The sequence below is a fragment of the Fukomys damarensis genome, unplaced genomic scaffold (genome assembly GCF_012274545.1).
Source record: "Fukomys damarensis isolate Sample0158 unplaced genomic scaffold, DMR_v1.0_HiC HiC_scaffold_22, whole genome shotgun sequence".
NCBI classification, from domain to species: domain Eukaryota; kingdom Metazoa; phylum Chordata; class Mammalia; order Rodentia; family Bathyergidae; genus Fukomys; species Fukomys damarensis.
In genome coordinates this window covers 11,269,308-11,284,466 of record NW_022900934.1, presented here as the reverse complement: position 1 = coordinate 11,284,466, position 15,159 = coordinate 11,269,308, and the positions used below count along the sequence as shown (strand labels likewise).

The window sequence follows — 15,159 nt, the reverse complement described above, 5'->3', positions numbered from 1 at the left end:
GTATAACCAAAAAAAAAAAAAGAAAGAAAGAAAAGAAAAGAAAAAGCTGGGATGGGATGTAGTCAGTGCTATTGCCCTGGGTTCAATCCTTAGTCCCACCAAGGGAGAGGGGACTTGGGTGTAACGCAGACATAAAGGGTTTTGTGAACATTTGATAGAGAGCCGTACTGTGTTGTAATCTTAGACTGAGCCGACCTGGTTTCACTGTACTCTGCAACCCTCTGTGCTCTCTGGTTACCCTCATGGTCTGCCTTTGCAAAGAGGCAGCCCCGTGATGGCCATGAGATTCTGCTTGGCACCCCTACCTCGTCACCTTTCCTCTCTAGAGCCCACCGTGCCCATCACAGTCCCGCCGGTCTCCCTTCAGACACTTTGTGATTGGTATCACATTTGTGGAACCTTTTGCTTTCAGATCTGGGTCTGCCTTCATAATCCGGTCTCAGCATTCAACTGTCACCTCTTCCTGGAAGCGTCACCTGATTACCCCTGCCAGTCTGTCTTGTTTCGTGTATTTAATCACTATATGAGATTAACATGTTTTACTCTACTCTAGAATGTAGCATTATGAGCACTGTGGCTTTGTCTCTCTTCCATTTTACCCTCAGAGGTGAATGAATAGGGTCATCTCCTAGTCTAGTGTGGAATTTACCTGGCAGCATTGATGTCGAGTTTAATGAGACAGTAAAGCAATCAAGTTTGCAGAAGATTGCCTTTGATTATATATCCTGGGTTCTGGCAGATTTTGTTAATCCTGCCTTAAATTTTTAGCAGATTGGAGCCAGGTGTGATGGTGCAGACCTGTAGTTCAGCTATTTAAGAGGCTGAGTTGGAAAAATCACTTGAGCTACAAGTTTGAGACAAGCTTGGGCAACATAGACCCCCATCTCAAAAAAAAAAAAAATTGTAGCTAGGTGTGGTGCTACATGCCTGTAATCCCAGCACTGAGAAGGCTGAGGCACGAGGATCCCTTAGTTTAAGGCCAGCCTGAACAATATAGTATGAGTTGAAAGCCAGCCTGAATTATATGGTAAGACCCTGTCTCAAAACGAAAAAAAAAATTTTTTTTAAGGTGCCCAGAGTTTTTTCATGCCTTATGACTCATTCCATGTACTGTATCTCAGTATCAGCACCTGCCTAGGCTTCAGGGTAGAAAGTGTCATCTTTTGCTTCTCCGAATTTAGTAAATCACCAGATCATACTGATCCACCTCTGAATCATCTGAATTCATTCTCATTTGCCTCAGTCAGGCCTTCACATCTCTTGCCTTTAGTCATCTATGGTTTACTTTTTTTCTTATCACTTCATCTAAAAGGACAACACAAAATAAAAGCCATCTTGTTCATGATATACCAAGGTTATTTTTCTGAAAGTTGGATTTGGTCTTCTTGGGACCCCATTGTACCTCTGGCTCAGCCTGGGGTTGTAGCTTGGTAGCAGAACTTCTGCCTAGCCTGTGAGAGGCCATGGGTTCAACCCCAAATAATAAAAACATTGTTAAAATCATTTCTCCCTACTGCTTAGAAAGTCTGTTAGATTTTTATTCTCCCAAGTGCATCATAAATTTTAAGGCTTAAGGACATGAAATAATCCTCCCCTTATCTGCAAGTGCTCTTTCCAGGCTGATGTTGGAGGTGGACTCTGAGGTCTTACCAGCCCTCTTCTTGGGTTGTAACCAGCTGCTCTCAGCCTCATTTTCCCATAGTGCTTTGCTTTCGCCTCTCCTGGTTGCAGTTCCACTTATCATGTATTTCATATGTGCTAAACATTGTAAGAAGAGTCTGCTGTGTGTGTGTGTGTGTGTGTGTGTGTGTGTGTGTGTGTGTGTGTATTCCATTCTCCCAATGATCCTAGAAGTAGCTACTGCTATCTTCATTTCTTTTTTTGGTATTGAGGGTCAAACTCAGGACCTTGTGCTTGTGAGGCAGGTAGCAGAACCACTGAGCTAAATCCCTAGCCCCTGTTCTCATTTCACAGAGGAGAAAACTGAGCTTCAGGAAACCCTACCAAGATCCCTCAGTGGCAGGAGCTAAAATTTGGACCCTCGGCCATAATGTCTTTCTCTGTATATAACTGAGAAATGTAGTTTGGCATTTATTTCTGATGTTGGATCTGTTTGTTCTTCTCAGTCCCTCTCTATTCCCAGTCACAATTTTTTCTGTCCTAGATGGGCTTAGTGCTTTTTTTTTTTTTTTCTTTCTTTCTCTTTTGGTGCCTGGGATCGAACTCGGGACCTTGCGCTTATGAGGCAGGCAGCAGCACCGCTGAGGCATAGTGTTTGAATTAGAAGTAGGGAATAAGTTGTTTTAACCCATTGTTCATTGATGTCTTTTTAAAAGTTGATCCTCATTTGTCATCTTGTCTCCACGATGCATGACGGAGGTTCTCTGTGTGTCTTGTTCTAGCTTTTGCTCTGCATGCCTGCAGGAATGTCTGAAGCCGAAGAAACCTGTTTGTGGCGTGTGTCGCAGCGCTCTGGCACCTGGCGTCCGAGCTGTGGAGCTCGAGCGGCAGATCGAGAGCACAGAGACTTCTTGCCATGGCTGCCGTAAGAACGTATGTGCGAGTAACGTAAAGAGTCCGTGTCTGTCCCAGGAGAGAGGGGTGAAGCGTAAAGCTGTTGCCACATCGTTTCTGAAGTTAGAGCACGCCTAGGTGACTAACAGCACTTGTGCATGCCAGGCATCTGTGGTGATGGCCGTGCTGTTTTCATTTTTATAAACTTACTGTTTTTGGGGTTTTTTATGAGTTGGTTTAGGTTATTGTATATTTTGACTTTTAAAGCCATACAAATCACTTATCTCAGGTTTTTCCTATAATAGACCCAGTTTCCAAAATGCCATGATTTTTTAAAAATACAAAGTCAATGACTCAAAAGTTATCTGCTGCAATGAGTATGATGGGAAACTTCATAATGTGCATCATAAAATTTAATGATTCAAGCCAGGCATGCATAGTGGCACACACCTGTAATCCCAGCACTGGAGAGGCTGAGGGCGGAGGACTTTGAGTTCAAGGCCAGCCTGGGCTACATAGTTCAAGACCAGGCTGGATTCATTGCAACCCTGTTTCAAAAAACCACACAAGGGCTGGGGATTTAGCTGAGTGTTTCCACCATAGGCGTAAGGTCCCCAGTTCAATCCCCAGTATCAAAAGAAGAAACACACAAAAGAATTTTTTTAATGGTTCAACTTTTTAGCACTTGACGGGAAGGACCTGTGATACAAGGTTAATAATGTTAAATAGCAATATGTGATATTTGGAAAGTATCCATATGTAACCACATTAGAGTTGAGTACAACTGCTGCTAGAAAAGGAAATTACTACTGCCTTATTCTTCAAGAAATGTACATGGCCTTACTGACTTTTCAGTTGTGACAGTTTTATTCTAGGCAGTACAAAAATGTACTGTCAGCTTGTTCTCCAGGGATGATCACTTCAAAAGTGGTTCCATTTAGAAGGCTGCCTCGAATTTTCTAGTCTTTAGCAAACACAGATATAATTTTTTTAAAAGCCAAATAGTATCTTTTGGTTTTTTGTTTGTTTGTTTGAGACAGGGTCTTGCTATATAGTTCATGCTGGCCTTGAACTCACTGTGTAGCCAAGGCTAGCCTGGAATTTGTAGCATTCTTCCTGCCTCAGCCTCCCTAGAGCTGGGATTGTAGGCAACCACCCCCAACCTAATGGGATCACATTATAATACATACTTCTTCACCTTTTTGCACTTTTGAAGATTTTTTTCTCGCTGAGTTATTGGATAGCCTTAGGTGTCACTTTCATTATTTTTAATACTGCTGTGTTGGGTGGCCATAGTGCAGATATGCTTTGCCATCTCCTTTTCACAGTGATTTAGTGTTGTGGGCACACAGCAGTTATTACTGTATTAGTGCTGTATAAGGTGGTTTCCATCCTCTTTAATTGGGGGTACCTTGCTTGGCAGCTTAAGGGCAACAAGTTCTTGAGCTGGAGGTAAGACACAGTATCAAGGTAAGCCAGAGCTCAGATACTGGATTTTTTTTTTCCTTATAGTTTCCTTTAACTTAGAAATTTAAGATAGTAAAGTAAAAGTTCCCATTATCTAATCTTTCATGCGTGCATAGTGTCCCCCCACCAATGTTTGTTTTCTCCATTTTAAAGCTTAGTAATTCTACCTTAGACACACCTCCCAAAATTACTTTCTCCCCTATCTTCATTCCTTACACTTTTTTCTTTAAAAAAGCCTAAGATGTGAAGAGAACACAGCATATCTGGACTCAAAATGTAACTTAGCAGTGGAGCTAGTCTAGCGTGTCTGACCTGAGTTCTGTCCCCAGTACAGCAAGAAACAGTGTTAGAGCACATGCTTTGCATGTGTGAGGCCCTGAGTTCAGTCTCCAACTTAACAGAGTGAGACAGACAGACCAGACAAGGTATTGCTCACTTATACTCGCAGAATTTTGGGAGGCTGAGGCAGGAAGATCACAAGTTTGAGCCCAGCCCGGGCAACTTAGCAAAACCCTGTCTCAAAACATAAAGGAGAGTGGTGGTAAGGGTTGTAGCTCAGTATGAAAGCCCTGGACTCAGACCCCAGCACTGCATCAAACAAGAGAGAACACTGTGGTGAAGCACTCCTTTTTTTTCTCTCCATGTTACTTACTGTTGCACATCCTAGATTTTATGTGAACTAATTCAGATTTCAGTTTTTTCAAGATCATTTCTCATACCCTGCGTGGTAGCACACACCTGTAATCCCAGTTACTCGGGAGGCTGAGACAGGTTGCACATTCAAGTCAGCCTGGGCAACTGTCTACAGATAAAAGGTTTTGAAAGGCTGGGGCTGGGGCTCAGTGGTAGAACATTTGATTGGCAGGTGTGATGCCCTGGGTTCATTCTCTGGCACCCCCTTGATTGATGATAACCTGATTAGTACTTAGTCAGGGTTACTAACCGGGTCCTTTTTGACCCGTGATCAGTTGTCAGTGCTGGACCTGGTGGAATGTGGCTTGCTGGAAGAAGCGCTGTCTGTGAGATAGCAAGCTTAAAACAGCTCTGGATTTGGAGATTATCTGTAAGCAGAGAGGGAGGCCGTGAGTAAAATAGCCCTCTGGGAGAATTATTTTATAGTGGAAGTAGATGCTGTGATTTGGCCAACTAAAGTGTCAGCCTTGCTATTAATGAAAAATGTAGTCGTCAGGGTCTTGCCCCGTTGGCATAGTTAGGAGCGTGGTGATGACTCACTGCAGTGATGTAGGTTACTCTTGCTTTAAGACACTGCCTCGTACAAGACTTTCACTGATTTGTGGATTCTGATTCTTCTTTTTTTAAGTTCTTACTGTCTAAGATCCGGGCCCATGTGGGCACCTGCTCCAAATACCAGAATTATATCATGGAAGGTGTGAAGGCCACCACTAAGGATGCATCTCTTCAGCCAAGGTAAATGACTCAGTCACACCCTTAGCTGGAGTTCATTTTCTGCTACAGAGATGTTGAGCACCACCTGCTCCTCCAGTGTTTGGGTGAATGGATTTGGACAGGTGGAGGCATAAATGTTACTGCCGGTCAAAGTGTAGTAGTACAGATATTTTGGCGGGAGGGGCCCTGTGATGTTTATTCTGGATTTGGGCAGTGCTGTTCTTTTCCATACACAACCTGATTATCGCAGTAATGAGAACCCTCATTGTGCTCTGGGTGGAGTGGCTTGGGACAGGGCTTGGGAACACAGTCCCAGAGGGGCTTGTCTTTTCTCCCGCCTGTCGTCTTCCAGGAACATCCCAAACCGTTACACCTTTCCTTGTCCTTACTGTCCTGAGAAGAACTTCGATCAGGAAGGACTTGTGGAGCACTGCAAGTTATCTCACAGCACGGACACCAAATCTGTGGTAAGAGTAAGCTTTTTTTAATAGGAAAAAAAAATCAGGGCTGGGGATTTAGCTCAGTGGTTCCGCCACCAGCCTCACAAGCACAAGGACCCAAGTTTGAGCCCCGGTACCCAAAAACAAAAAAATAAAAAAGGAAAAAAATCAAATTTAGAGAAAAATTATAGGATCAGTACAGTGAACTCATGTGTACTCTTGATCTAGATTCACAAATTAATTTGCTATATTGGCTTGACTGGATTCTTATTGGTTATACACACTTTTTACTGCGGCACTGGGGGATCGAACTCCGGACCTTGCGCTTATGAGGCAGGCACACTGCCGCTGAGCTATATCCCCAAGAGTGTGCACACTTTTTACCAAATAGTTTGGTGTAAGTTACAGAGACCTTGGCCCTTTGTCCTCTAAATACTTCAGTGTATATATTAAGAATATTTTCTTTTTTTATGTGTAGCAGGACGTTTATTGGTACATTTTAGGCATACGTACACTTGGTCTTAGCCAAAGGCTGAGAAGTGATTCATTTTAGGCATATGTAACACTCACCATAGGGAATTTCCACCTCTCTTCCATGCCTTTCTTCCCTTCCCTTCCCTACATACAAAACTTTGTTTTCATTTTTTCCTTCCATGTTCTCTTTTTTCTTGTCGTTTCCTTTCCCCAGTCCCTTGTTCCCCTTCCTATTTGAACACTTTCTTCACATTTCCCAGTATCTATTATACATTTTAGTCTTTATTTATCACAGTAGAGAAACAGTGCAGTATTTAAACGTGTCTTGATTTATTTCACTTAAAAGCATGGTCTCAGGGTGCATCCATTTAGCTAGAGATGTCTTAAGCTTATCCTTTATGCAGAATAGTACTCCATTGTACAAAAAAGCCCACATCTTCTATCCATTTATTGGTTGATGGGCATTTTGGCTGTTTCCAGGATTTAGCTATTACAAATTATGCCACTATAAACATGGATGTGCATATATTGCTGTGGCATGATGCTTCGAGTAGGAAAAATTTATTGAGAGAAAGGTTCTGTCTAAGAGAGACAGAATGGGGACAGGAAAGTATGTGGCCTCGTGCTTTTAATTCTTTTGGGAAGATACCAAGAAGGGGAATACCTGGGTCAAATGGAACCTCCGTAGTTTTTTGAGGACTCTCCACACTGGTTTCCATAGAGCTTGCACCAGTCTACGCTCCACCAACAGTCGAGAAGCGTTCTTTTTTCCCCCATAGCCTCTCTAGCATTTATTCTTAGTTGGTTTATTGATGACAGCCATTCTTTCTGGAGTAAGATGGAATCTCAGCATTGTTTTTGTTTGTTTTGTTTTGTTTTGTATTTGAGACAGGATCTTGCTTTGTAGCTCAGGCTAGCCCTGAATTTACTGTTAGCCCATGCTGGCCTCAACTCAAGGTGATCCTTCTGCCTCAGTCTCCTGAGTGCTGGGATTACAGGTGTGCGCCACCATGCCCAGCTCTAGCATTGTTTCTAATTTGCATCTCTCAAATGGCCAGTGATGTTGGACGTCTTTTCATGTTTATTTGCTCTTTCTACTACTTTGTCTGAGAAGTGTATTCATTTCAGATGCCCAATTTTGGATCGGGTCCTTAAATTTGGGGGGGTCCAGGCTGGGGATTTAGCTCAGTGGTGCCGCCACCTGCCTCACAAGTGCAAGGACCTGAGTTTAATCCCCGGTACCCAAAAAAACAGACTCCCAAAATTTTTTATTTTTTATTTTTTTGGTACTGGGGATTGAACTCAGATCCTTGCACTTGTGAGGTAGGCAGCGGCACCACTGAGTTAAACCTCCAGCCCCCTGAGTTCTTTTTATATTCTAGATATTAGTCCTTTGAAGAATAGCTGGTAAAAATTTTTTCCCACACTATGGGTTGTCTCTTCAGTCTGTTGGTGGTTTCTCTTGCTGTGCAAAAGCTTTTTAATAAGAAGCGATCCCAAGAACATTTTCTTTAAAAAATCACATTTTGGAGCCATTTATGGTGGTGCACACCTGTAATCCCAGCACTTGGGAGGCTGAGGCAGTTATAGTGTGGTGCACACCTGTAATCCCAGCACTTGGGAGGCTGAGGCAGGAGGATTGCTGTGAGTTCAAGACCAGCCTGGGTTACATAGTTCCAGGTCAGTCTTAACTATGTAGTGAGATTCTATCTAAAAAAATAAATAAATAAATAAATAAAAATCACCTTTTGTGCCGTTATCACATTCAGGAAATTTAACGTGGATACACTAATATCTGATGTGGAATCCATGAGCACTTGGGAGGCTGAGGCAGGAGGATTGCTGTGAGTTCAAGACCAGCCTGGGTTACATAGTTCCAGGTCAGTCTTAACTATGTAGTGAGATTCTATCTAAAAAAATAAATAAATAAATAAATAAAAATCACCTTTTGTGCCGTTATCACATTCAGGAAATTTAACGTGGATACACTAATATCTGATGTGGAATCCATGTTTAAACTTTGACATTTATAATATCCTTCTTAGCATTTTTTCCCCTCCTGCAAAGGAGGGAGCCAGGACAGTAGGGAAGCACTGTTTTGAGGGCCACTTAAGGGGATCACGTGACATTTTTTGGTCCTTTGTTGGAGCATTAGCTTGAATTGTATGATGTGTACCAAAGAGGCTTTCTTAGTTTTGATACTCTCAGGTTGGGGATTTAGCACCATGCCTGCCTTGAAAACACAAGGTTCTGAGTTCAATCCCTGATGCGCACCCCCCACCCCACCCCACCCCTGCTGCCAAAATTAATAGATTTAAAAATTCGTTCTGGCAAGAATTGGTTGGCAGTGAATAGTCACTGTCCCCTCCCAGAGGGCTGGGCTTACGTCAAGCCTGCCTCACTCATTTGCTTTCCTAGCCTGGTTCCCGTAAGCACTGGAGTTTGCAATTTTTGTTCCTTGGCCTTATCCTTCCACCTCGTGTTGAGGAAGAAGGCTCCTTTCTTTTCTCTACCTGTGTTCTCAGGTGTAGTCAGAGAACCAAGGTGAGGGCCTGGCACCATGTGTTACATGTTCTCCCTCTCACTTTCAGCTCTGTGCTGCTCACTCGTTATCTTTTTTTCCCATCAAATATGCCCAGATCTTTTCTTTTCTACTACTTAGGAAAAAGAGAAATTTTTATTTATTTTTTTTGGTTTTTTGAGACAATGTCTTGCTCTTTAGTTCAGGCCAGTTTTGAACTCACTATGTAGCCCAAGCTGGCCTTGAACTCCGAGATCCTCCTGCTTCAGCCTTCTGAGTACCAGGATTACAGGCATGCATTAACACACCCCACTAGAAAGAATATTTGATTTAATGTTTTCTCTGGATAACATTCATTTCTCTTTACCCATTGGCTTGTGGTTTTCACTTGCTTTTTCTATCTCCATCCTCCTGCAGATGTCACATTTCCTGTGATACCAGCTCATCTTGTTGGAATCCTTGTTTTCCATCATCTCTGAAATTTTAAAAATTTGTTGCTTTGTCTGTAGTAAGTTCATTTAAAAGGGTGGGGGCAGAGATTTAGATTTAGCTCAGTGGTTCTGTCGCCTGCCTCCAAGCACAAGGCCCTGAGTTCGATCCCTGGAACAAAAAGAACAACAACAAAAAAAAACTGTAGTCAGGAATAGTGATGCACACTTTGCTACTCAGGAATCTGAGGCAGGAGGATCAAAAATTTAAGACTAGCTGAGGCAATTCGATGAGATCTGTTGAAATAGTATCCCACGATAGAGTGCAGGCTGGCCTCCAACTCGTGATCCTCCTGCCTTATCCTCCCACAGTGCTGGATTTACAGGCGTGTGCCATCATGCCTGGCTATTTTAGTGAGATCTTTTCTCAAAGTTTAAAAAGGGCTTGGAATGTAACTCACTTGGTTAACATGTTTGAGGCCCTGGATTCAATCCCCAGCAGCTCAAGAAAAAGGCCCCTCTGGCCCCTTCCCCTAAATGCTCCCTTACCTTTTTCCTTTCCACAACATTCGTTGTAGTCAGTCTTCATATTTTTGCAGTTTAATCTCTATTCACACTGGTAACTCCACCACACTGTGGTAAACCAATCAGCCTTTCGAGAGTCCCAGCACTCCGGAGGCTGAGGCAAGAGGATTGTCCAAGTTCAGAGCGAGGCCCCCGCGCAAAAAAATATCTTAAGAGTTTTTGTCACCTGTTAAGTAGAATAGTAGAATTGCGTTTATATAGGAAAATATTGTTTCACTCAGATAGGTAAGGTGAAATGTGTCATAGTTAAAAATATACCCTTGGGGGGTGTTGAGATAAATATGCTGTGCTTTCTGTGCTGGTGCATCTGTAATCCCGACACTCAGAAGGCCAAAAGGGGAGGACTGCAAGTTCAAGCCAAGCCTTGGCAACTTAGGGACTTCACAAGAGCCTGTCTCGGTAGAGACTGCGGATCTAGTTCAGTGTGAAGGCTCTGGGTTAGATCCTCAATTTAACAAAAGAGAGGGCCGGGGATTTAGCTTGGTAGTTCTGTCGCCTGCCTTGGAAGCACAGGGTCCCAAGTTCAATCCCCAGTACCACAAAAAATAAAAAAGGGTTGGGGTGGGAATTAAAAGAAGTATGCCAAATTCCATTCTAGATGTTGGAGAAATAAGGGAAGGTTTGTCAAGCTATTTCCTGCTTTTCTGTAGGTTTGACATTTTTCATAATTTAAATTGCTGTCACAAATTTTAACAGTCTTTGCCTGTGTGTTTAATTTTTTGTGCATACTGGGTGTGGTGGCGCACACTTAGGATCCCAGCGCTCTAGAGGTTGAGTTGGGGATCACTGAGTTCAAGACCAGTCTGAAATGCACAGCGAGACCTTGTCTCAAAAACAATGGAATTTTTTGTGATTATATGTGTATATATATTTAATTTCCAGTGCTGCGGACCAAACCCAGGGTCTTGCACATACTGAGCAGGGCTGTACCACTGTATCCTCAGCCTGTGTTCATAAGAGAAAGTCTTAGATACAAGTTGATTTGGGCAGAGGTTCCTTGCACTCATAATTTTGATAGCCATTACTCAGCTATTCTGCAGCCTGTTTTTTTTCCCCTCTCCTCACCCTCCTTTTCCTGTGGCTTCCTCAGATCCCTGTGATGATTTTTGTGTCACAAGGCCTTTGTCCTTCTGCTCGTGGCCCTTCGCTCTAGCTCCTCTCCCCTGGCGCCTCCTTGGGTCCCAAGCTCACAGCCCTCTCCTTTGGAGGCTGTGTCCTCCGTCTCCAGCCTTCACCTGCCTTCACCCTCCACACCTGCAGCTGCCTGCTTGCTCTTCCAGCCCGCGCCTTCTGCCATCCCAGATTGATCCCTCACTGACCCAGCTCATCACTGTGTCTCCCTTGCAGCTGGCGAGGGTCCCTCCCATGTCCAAGCACGGGCGCTGTTCCCTCTTCCTCCCTGTGTGACTCTTTCATCCTAGCTGGTCTGGCCATTTGCTTGTGCTGCCACCTGCCAGCCTCCTCTTCATGCTGCTGCCTCTGCTGGGCACCCGTCATATGTTCCTTGTCCCATCTTGAGACCCAAGCTGGCCTTTCCTGTGAGAGCCTTTGACCTGATCCCTGTCATGTGAGCATTTACTCTTCAGGATGCACATAGGCTTTGTTTTACTTCTTGGGACATCACACACTTGATTGTTGGCTTGGTTTTCCTTGTGCTTTTTGGCCATCTTTTTTGCTGGATTGCAAGGCTCTGTTCTAGGCCCCCAGTGCTCTGACCCTGTGTCTCACTCCAGTGGGTTCATAGCTTGAGCCTTTACAACTCCCCTGTGGCATTTGACTGGCATGGGAGACTGCAGTGTTTTCTGGAATGCTGATGTGCACAGGAAGGAGTGACCGGGCCCTGGACTCTAGGGTGTCAGGAAAACGGTCCTGAAACAAAAGGAGCCAGACACAGGCCACGGGAGGCTGGAGTCAGTTCAGACATCAGAAGCCTGAGATCTTGTTTCTTTGTTGAAAGGTTTGTCCAATCTGTGCCTCAATGCCTTGGGGAGACCCCAACTATCGCAGCGCCAACTTCATAGAGCACATCCAACGCCGCCACCAGTTTTCCTACGACACTTTTGTGGTGAGTCTGACCCCTCCACTGGGGAACACAGCAGCTATTCATTTTCTGAAAGCGGGTATTAGAGGTCCAAGTATTCGGCTTCGTCACTGATGCACAGACTTCCGGTCTCTGGAACAGCATCTCTGCATTGTCTGCCTTTGGGCAGCTGTGTAGCCAGAGTGCTGTAAGATGATTTGGAGCTGGTGGTGGTGGTGGACACCTGCAATCCCAGCACTCTGGGAGGCTGAGGCAAGAGGAGTGAAGGTTTGACCTCAGCCTGGAAACTTAGCAAGACCCTGTCCCATAAAAATACGGGCCGGGGATAGATACAGCCCAGTGAGAAGGCCCTCGATTCAATCCCCAGTATAGTACTTGGTGCCAGAAAATAAAATTTGGTCAGCTATCTAGACAAGACACAGTGAAACTTGCTCCTTGCTCTCCCCTCTGACTCCCGGTTTTGCCCCCATTCTTTTTGTATAATTTTTGCTTGTCACAGAACTCAGTTTGGGTGCCTCAGGCTGAGATTTCTGTGGGAGCCGGGCAAGGATTTACTAGCTGGTATAACACGGGTGATGGTTATTGTGTGGAAATACAGGCCTGGGGCTAGGGTGTGGTAGAGCCCTTACCCAGCACGCACTGGGCCATTGACAGTGCCCCCCGATGCAGAACATCGCAGGAAGTAGCGCTTGCGCTCCAGGTCAGCACACATCCCGCCAACGTGGCTGTCGGTTTTGTATTCTGTCCCTAGAGTGTACAGAGTTGAAGGGCACTGTTGTTCTGGCATTACAGAGATAAATTTGATCAACTCCTTAAAATAAACTTTACGTGTGTAGTTGTTAAGTTAGTATTTTAGAGTAGTGTTGGTTCTTGGTAGCTGTTTTTCACTCTAAAGAAGAGGAGCTTTCTCCTAAGGTGTCAAAATGTATTCTAAGTCTGACACAGTCTGAAACTCAGCATCAGGATAATTTTTTATATATTTAATGATATAAAAGTGTAATTCCTAAAAATGCCAAAGTAGATCATTTTGCCTCCTTAAAGCCGTTCTTCACTGGGTTCTGAACCGATGCTTAGGACGCCTGGGCGCTTCTGCAGGTGCATTTGCCTGTGCATCCATGAGCTGAGCATTTAGTCTGTGCCAGATGCTGCGTGCCATCTGGGCCCGCGAGCCCCGGTCGAGGAGGTGTTGTTTTCAGTTATGACGCGGCGCAGAGACACTGAGAGGTGCAGCCATGTGCCGGGTACAGTCGGCATCACAGCGGGCAGGCCGTGCTGGAGTCCCTGGCGTCTCTGTCCAGCCCGCATTGCTGGGCTGTTCGGCTCCTACTGCGTGAGTCTTTGCCACTGTGAACCCTGCTGAGGCGGTGTCCATTTTCCCCTCAGGATTACGATGTCGATGAAGAGGACATGATGAACCAGGTGTTGGAGCGCTCCATCATCGATCAGTGAGCAGCGCCTTCTGCCGTCTCATGCTGTAGAGCTTCCATTATATGTTAAAGTGTGAAACCTTTGACTCCTGCACCTTAACTGTACAACAGACCTGGAATTGAGCCATGGCATTGGGACAGAGTCGATTCTGACGGGGGCAGCGGGTCTCCAGGTGGAGCCCTTGTCCATCAGGCCCTTGCTAAAGCCGTCTTTCCTACAGTTAACCTTGTCTGTCACACCATCCAGTCTTACTGGCCCTCGGCTACTTCCGGGACCTCTGCTTCCTCTCCTGGAAGGGAATCCAGCTTCTCCGCAGCCCCGTGTTCTTGTTTCACACCACTCTCCCATGCAGTGTTCATCTCTCAGGTCCTCCGAGCCAGCCGGGACCGTTTCCACATCACGAATAGCACAATGAAGCCAGCGGCTCCTCTCCCTGCCCATGGCTGTGTGAACTCTGCCGCAGCGCATCTGTGCCCTAGCTGCTTGCCGGGTCCTAACCAGCGGCCGCTCCCCGGGAAGTGTTTGCAGCGCCCTTGTGGGTGAACATTCTGGCTGTCGTGCTCTGAGGCCGGAAGTTTCATTCGTGGTATTCTCCCGTACTCCCGCATATCCGTAGAATGAACTGGTTCATCTTAAATGCCTGCATGGTGCCTTTGTAGAATAAGGTATAACCATATATTTTTAGTGAAGTGTTTCTAGGTTAGGAGAGTTAAGATGCATTTGTTCGTAAGTGGAGTGGAGAAGGGCCAGCCAAGAGAGGTAAGGGAGTCAGCTTTGTGGTTCTGATTTTCAACTAAGGATGTATTTTCAGTCGGCCGAGTCTTGCTTACCCCGGGAGCTTGCGTACGTTCTTGTCCTAGAGCATGAGAAGGAGTCTTCAGGTGACTAAGGAGGTTTTGAGGATTTATTTTCTACTTGGTAATTTAGGTGAGCATTATTTTCCTATCACACAGGCTTTCCTTATAACACTGGTTTCCTACATGTAAATCTGTTTTAAACCCTGCCGTTCAGTGCCAGGAGAGGCTGCTGTTCACCCTGTGTCTTTTCTGAGAAGCCCTGCTGTGGATGAGCGTTAAGAATAAAGCTGACTACCGGAAACCAGCTTGGGTAGCAGCTCAGGGAGCTTGAACGTGGTCTCACACATGGTAAACAAGGCTGAGAGCTGTCGGCCTGAAGGCGTATGGGGTTGGACTTGGTTCCCCGTCGCACTTCTAGCCTGAAAGTGGCGGTGTTTTCTGACCTGCGGCTGGGGGCCGGGGCGTGGCTGCTCTGACCCTCCCTGCCCTCCAGGGTGGAACTCGCCGCAGATGCCTGGCAACCAGCGGAGGCGACCAGGCCACCTGGGGCAGTCCGGCTTGTCTGATGTTGGGGCTTCGCGAGAGGATGGTGAGGTCCGCTCCTTTCCATCCGGGGACATTGGCGCTGCCCTCCTGAGCTGAGATCACCTCAGAAGTGTGGGGGGAAGTTCGACCCGACGCATTCGGGGAGCTGGGGAGAGCACGTCCATCTTCCTGGAGGAGCCGAGAGATTTACTTGCTTGTTTTAAGTGCACTTCACGTATTTCTAAAAAGTTGACTTTCCAGAAAGTAAAATTTGTTATGTTCTGGCTTTTGAGAGGTGAAATATAAATAAATTTCATAATTTATCCAACTGGTGAACTGTAGTGGCTGTTTTCATTGAACGGCATTTCCTGAAGTTTCAGCCTGGATGCTTCCAGAAGATTCTGATTTCAAGTCCCTCCCGGTCCCTGTCCACCTGCTGCTGTCACAGCTCTGACTTCCCAGCTGCCCCGTGGGCCTGTGCCCTGGAAAGTGCCTCCAGCACCCACCCACTTGTCACACTCGGGGGGGGGGG

The 15,159-nt window shown here is 45.5% G+C and overlaps 1 protein-coding gene across 1 annotated transcript; it reads left to right on the top strand.

Moving 5' to 3' along the window:
• Window positions 1-2,355: 2,355 nt before the first annotated feature.
• On the top strand, window positions 2,356-13,706 carry Rnf114 (ring finger protein 114). The gene is made up of 5 exons (XM_010618230.1): window positions 2,356-2,553; window positions 5,303-5,409; window positions 5,741-5,855; window positions 11,794-11,901; window positions 13,261-13,706. Exons 1-5 carry the CDS (start codon window positions 2,371-2,373, stop codon window positions 13,324-13,326), a joined length of 579 nt encoding a protein of 192 aa, XP_010616532.1. The 5' UTR covers window positions 2,356-2,370; the 3' UTR covers window positions 13,327-13,706.
• Window positions 13,707-15,159: the final 1,453 nt, after the last annotated feature.

Bases quoted from the DNA above. Each gene is read 5' to 3' on its own strand.
- Rnf114 (XM_010618230.1), top strand. From the start codon at position 2,371: ATGACGGAGGTTCTCTGTGTGTCTTGTTCTAGCTTTTGCTCTGCATGC. The intron at 2,554-5,302 runs GTATGTGCGAGT...TCTTTTTTTAAG, and splicing joins GCCATGGCTGCCGTAAGAAC to TTCTTACTGTCTAAGATCCG. The intron at 5,410-5,740 runs GTAAATGACTCA...GTCGTCTTCCAG, and splicing joins GATGCATCTCTTCAGCCAAG to GAACATCCCAAACCGTTACA.